This window comes from Pseudoliparis swirei, chromosome 1 (assembly GCF_029220125.1).
Source record: "Pseudoliparis swirei isolate HS2019 ecotype Mariana Trench chromosome 1, NWPU_hadal_v1, whole genome shotgun sequence".
In the NCBI taxonomy this organism is placed as follows: domain Eukaryota; kingdom Metazoa; phylum Chordata; class Actinopteri; order Perciformes; family Liparidae; genus Pseudoliparis; species Pseudoliparis swirei.
Window position 1 is genome coordinate 8,168,134 of NC_079388.1, and position 5,596 is coordinate 8,173,729.

Sequence of the window (5,596 nt, forward strand, 5' to 3'; positions counted from 1 at the left end):
TTTTTTTGTTTATTTTTTTAGAACCGTCGGACCAGTTGTGACACAACGTCATGTGTGTAACAGCGTGGTTGACTTGTATGTTCAACAACGTCACAACAACACAAACAGGTCAAACACCTGGCGTGGCGGTCAGTTTGGTGGAGGGAGGAGGAGGAGGGAGGGTAGGATTGAGGAGGGGGAGGAGGAGGGGCAGGGAGAGGAGGAGCAGCGGGAGGAGCGAGGCGAGGGGGGCGGGCGGGAGCGGGCCGGGGCTAGAATAAATGCCCGTCTCACTAGAAAACAATAAAATGGAATGTGTGATGAAGGGGAAAAACTTTTTTTATCTTAATGAATTTAATGCTAAATAAATTTCTAAAAAAAAAAAATGTGCAAAAAAAAAGGGGCAACGGCTCTGGTTAGCACCTCCATGGTTACTCTTGAGGCTGTTGTAAAACACAAAGTAATTAAAACTAGGATCCGATGGTCGGAGGAATGCCGAAAAGATACAAGGAAGGAGCTGAGCAACGCTAAGAGGTGTGCTGAACTTCTTACACGATACACGCAGACACAAATATGTGCAGCGTGCACTCTGTCAGCAAGTCCTAACGAGGCAGGGGGCGTGGCCAGAGTTCTCTGTGTGTTTATATGTATCCGACTCCACTTCTTCCCCATGCTAACATCTCGTTAAGATGTTGGAACAGGTCAATGTAAAAGGTGGGTTGAGATTAAACACACCGTACATGTTTTAATGTATATGTTATGCATACATTTAGATACACGTACAAATGATCCACGGTGTTGCGTGTCGTCAGCAGTCGGCCTCAATCTGAAGCAGCAGCAGGTTCGGGGTCAGACGCCTCAGTGATTATGGCAGGCATGCAGTTGGAAATATGAGTTATACTTAACTTGAATATATTTCTCTGATGTAAAAAATATTATAAATATTATATTATTATTATGATAATATTCTTATTTTATATATTAGAATTTAGACCTTTTTTTCTTTTTCGCCATGCTAGTAAATACTTATTTGAGGCTACTTTTATTATCATCTATGCTGCTGTTGCTGCCTCAACATCATTATTATGTGTCCTGTTTTATGCTAAAATTTTGTATATTTAATAACAACACCGTTTCGAACTTACTGACATTATTTTGCATTGTTGGATGTTTTTCTGTAAAATACTTGGAATCAAGGATGTACATTTTTATAAACTGAGTACCATTTACTGTGAACACTGCAGAAATACATTGAAGTTCGGTCTGTTATTTCTCTGATGACTGTCACTGTTTTTTTCAAGATCATGAAATACCTGGTTTATCGCTGATGTTGCATCTTTACTCAGTAACCTTGTACTGCCACCTAGTGGAGATATTAAAGACTCTGAGAATGAAGAAGTGGGTTGCAACGCTTTTATCTCGAACAACACAAGAGTTCAACCTCGCATAAATACAAATCACACAATTTCAATTAAATAAGGTTTGAAGGTCCGTAGAAATATCTTACATCTGTACAAACACGTTAAATTAAATCATATTTACATTTGGACTTGGAAAAACAAATCCAGGTGACTTGCCATTAACTTTGCCGTTTTTACAAAAATGACAATGCGAACTTTGCCACGTCAGCTACAATCATATTTGTCCTCTGAACATGTGCATTACATCCAAAATACGAACGGAGGCCTCGGCTGGAATGAGAAGGGGGAAAAAATCTTGTGGCGGCCATATTCAAACTTATTCTAACTTGTTATAAAATGATTTCCCAACTCATTAGTGGGCGAAAGTTAAAGCTCAACTTGAAAACAAAGTTACGGTATGTCACAACTTTGGGTTTTCTCGTTTGTTCCGGCAAACATGTTGCAACAGTCGTCCCGTAGCGGCGGCGCCTCACAGGGTGCTCTCCAAGGTGTTGTATTTGTCTTTGAAACTTTTGAGCTCCAGAAAGTGTTTGGGCCTCTTGCTGCGCTGGCTAGTGGAGGGCAGGTAGGTGACCTGGATGGTGGAGGGAGTGCTCCGCACAGGGGAGCCCGTCAGGTCCTTTGCTGCGGACTGGTGGTGCTGGTCCAGACTGGTGGTGCTGGAATAGGCTTTCACCCTGAGGGAGGGGAGAAGAAAGAGGCGTTACGATGCAAAAATCCACAAATACAATCACACTAGTACGTGTCAAAATGTTCTTGGACATCAGAAGAAACAGCAGCAGTGTTAGTAGTAGTAGAAATGTTTACACAAGGCCGGGCCCCGTCTGCTCCAACAATGCCGGATTGTAAAACGTGCCCCAACAGTGTTTGAAGACTAACTATTTCAAGTCTGGACCAGACATTGTTTTATATATATATATTGCCATGATGTATATTCTATTACATTGTTTTATATATATATTGTTAATACTTTCTTCTTTTTTTTTGTGTGGATATTGTATAGTTTATTCTCATTCTTATTCTTTTTTTAGTCTGCTACTGTTGTCGGGAGTTTTGCACATAAGAATTTCACGAACCGATTATACTTGTATAAAAGGGGATGTGACAATAAAAACTTGAAACTTGAAACTTGAAACTTGAGGAGCAGCACTTACACATCAGCCAGTTCGTCGAGAGCTTGCTGGTATTCAAGAAACTCTGTTTCCCCAAACACCTGAAAGAAACAGTTTAAGTCAAATCAGTAACATGTTGCAACATAACTAATAAACCCATTATATGAATGTTTTCTTTTCATCACCCATCAGTCACACAAAAAAACCACTGGTAAGCACCCCAGTCCCATGGCGAGCGCTGTCGTAGCCCTCGAGTAAGCGGTCGATGAGCGGGCTGCGGCTGCTCTTGATCAGAGAGTGGGAGTTGCGCAACTCCAGCAGCCAGTTCCTGAAGTTGCGTCCAGTAAACGCACTGGGACATCGGCTTATCTCCTGCAGAGGGATTCCTGAGGTCCAAACAGGAAGGAGAAAAAAAACACGATTTGGTAAATTCATAGAGTATCATACATAAATACACAAAAAGCAATGATAAGAAATCCATTGCTAAAAACATTGGAGATGAGCAGATGAAAAGCTGTGTGAGCTGCTGCTCCTGCATGAGAGGTAAAGCGTCCGTGTAACTTTGAGAGGGTATTGAGTGTGAGAATAATAGATTCAGTTTGTGTGATGAGACCCAGATGACAACAATGGATGCAAAATCACCACATTTCATTTCTCACCCGAGTCCCGGATGGCATCCAGAGCTTTCATTCTGTACAGGTAGTTGTAGCAACCTGTGAAAAAAATACAAACAAAAGGCTGTTGACAAGGACGAAAAAGGGGACATCTTCATCACTTCATGTGCATCAAGTCAAGCGTGTGAGGTGGAAACAAAGAGGAGCTGGAAAAGGTGACTGACTGATTTGTGATTCTTGCTTCAGCCTGTCGTCTTCCTCCGATAGGAGACGAGGTTCGAAGCGGATCTCGTGGACCTTGGACAGTGAGGAGTCAATCTCCTCCCTCAAACCCTGAATCAATGCACGAAGAAAAACATACAGACACACGTGAGCTCTTGCTCCAACGGCCGCGGGTTACTGGAGTCGACTTATTCTTTGTCAATCAAACGTATAAAAGATCCACTTTACCTTCGGTGCGTTGTGGCCGATGGGTGCATGGGGTCCTCGGCGGGACCTCATTGCGAAGCGCATGATTTGCCTCTTGACGAAGATGAACAGCAGCACGAACACCTGCACACGGAACCAACCGGGACAGGACGGGGTTTCAACGCGGGGGCATCATCCTCACATGTGTAGCTATACTTCTCAGGGAGACGTCACTTACCAAGCTTCCATAGGCCATAACCAGAACAACATTCACCCCTGACAGCGGCGAGGAGTCTGCCATGTTGTCTGTCCGTGCGCGCGTTAGTTTGTCCACAGGTCGATGACGTGAACTAACCCAGCGAACACGGGATGTAGCCGGCGTTAAACGTTCCGCTACGTCCGTTACATTAGCTCTGCAGCTAACAGTCGATTGTCCATCTTGAAACTTGACAGAAAGGGTTTATCAGCTTTGAAAGGATGTTTCGACAAAACAACAAAAAGCTATACAGCAACAATGCCGATCCTCATCCGTGTGTTCAGCGACATCGTGCATGAAGTAGGAAGTGTAACGTTTGCTCGAGCTGGCTAGAAGCAGTGAGTGCGACAGCGACGACTGATTTACGGCTTTTTAAATGACCGTAATAACGATGTAAGGACTCAGGTCTCACAACCTACGTGTAGTTTACTCATGTTGTACAAGATTTGCCCCAAGATGTCACAGGACCCTAAAACCGACTGCTATCTGTTTTGTATTGTATTTTGTATAACGTTTATTTTTGTAAAAAAAGTAATTATTACAAACGATACTAAATATATATTGTTGTTGTGCATTAAAACAAGACATTTATAACAATATAACTGCACTTTCTACTGTATTATATAAATATATATATATATATATATTATATGCTATAATGACACATCAATATGAAATATATTGTTATTATGTCATGATATAATAATATTTATAGTAGTAGTCACAATATTATTACTATATATATATATATATATATATTGTGACTACTACTATATATATTATAGTATTTTATCTAGAATTATTCAGTTTATAGTCTTTATTTTCTTGTATTTCATACTACATCACACTATTATTACAATATATATTATATTTTCTAACAATATATTACATTATGATGTATCATGATAGCATCGTTGCACATTACGATAAAATAGAATAAGAAGTATTGCACTTTGTTGATTGTTGTCGATTGTTGTTCATGTTATCGTCTATTGTTGCACCACCCACCATGACAAATTCCTTGTATGTGAAAACATACTTGGCAATAAAAGGTTTTGATTCAGATTATGATAAATATTCCTATATTAGATCCGCAGTGGGGATATTTGCCAGATTACAGCAGCAAATGGATAAAGAACACAGGAGACATAGTAAAAAATACTGATATACATAATAAACAGTAAAAAAGAGTAATAAACTAGAATTAAAAACATATACTAAGTAGTCATAATCCATGCTTGTACCTCTACATGTATTTATGCAGCACAGAGAGCAGGACCACCTTAAAAAGTACCTTAATAAGGATTTCGGAGTTGCACAATCGGACACATTTGCACAATTATGTGTACAATGATTTAATAACATGTTTTGTAATACACTGTCTATTGTGCAGTTCATGCAGCTTTTGATTGCCATTTATGTGCTTTATTGTATGCACGTTATTGTCCCTATTATATATTATTTTTCATACCTCTTAACCTTTCTCTTGTGGTGCTCTTGCATGTAAAACATTTCTGAATCTGTTCAGTGAGTTCATATAGTAAAGTTCGTGGCTCTCATTGAAATGTTATACATGAAATTATTATTAGATAATAACACGCCTCGTCTCTCCATGTGTCTAAATGTATGAACTCTGGTGTGCATCCACACCACTGACATGTCCTAACGCCGCTGATAATATTGAACTACGAGTGTGTGGTACATGTTGTGGGTCCAGTTTCCGCGAAGCGCCCTACAGACCACGTGACGTCGTTCTCCGCGGTGTCAGAGTGGAAAAGAAACAGGTAAATTCAGTCTCTCGCTTAT

At 40.3% G+C, this 5,596-nt stretch overlaps 1 protein-coding gene across 1 annotated transcript; it reads right to left on the reverse strand.

Annotated features, from left to right (window-relative positions):
- Positions 1 to 1,375: 1,375 nt before the first annotated feature.
- Positions 1,376 to 4,114, reverse strand: LOC130193173 (protein C1orf43 homolog). Its single transcript, XM_056413583.1, has 7 exons — positions 3,773 to 4,114; positions 3,577 to 3,678; positions 3,351 to 3,459; positions 3,172 to 3,225; positions 2,732 to 2,898; positions 2,555 to 2,613; positions 1,376 to 2,077 (listed from the first exon to the last, which is right to left on the reverse strand). The coding sequence occupies exons 1-7, from the start codon at positions 3,833 to 3,835 to the stop codon at positions 1,870 to 1,872; spliced, it is 762 nt and encodes a 253-aa protein (XP_056269558.1). The 5' UTR covers positions 3,836 to 4,114; the 3' UTR covers positions 1,376 to 1,869.
- Positions 4,115 to 5,596: the final 1,482 nt, after the last annotated feature.

Bases quoted from the DNA above. Each gene is read 5' to 3' on its own strand.
- LOC130193173 (XM_056413583.1), bottom strand. From the start codon at position 3,835: ATGGCAGACTCCTCGCCGCTGTCAGGGGTGAATGTTGTTCTGGTTATG. The intron at 3,679-3,772 runs GTAAGTGACGTC...TTCCGTGTGCAG, and splicing joins TTATGGCCTATGGAAGCTTG to GTGTTCGTGCTGCTGTTCAT. The intron at 2,614-2,731 runs GTGCTTACCAGT...TGTTTCTTTCAG, and splicing joins GCGCTCGCCATGGGACTGGG to GTGTTTGGGGAAACAGAGTT.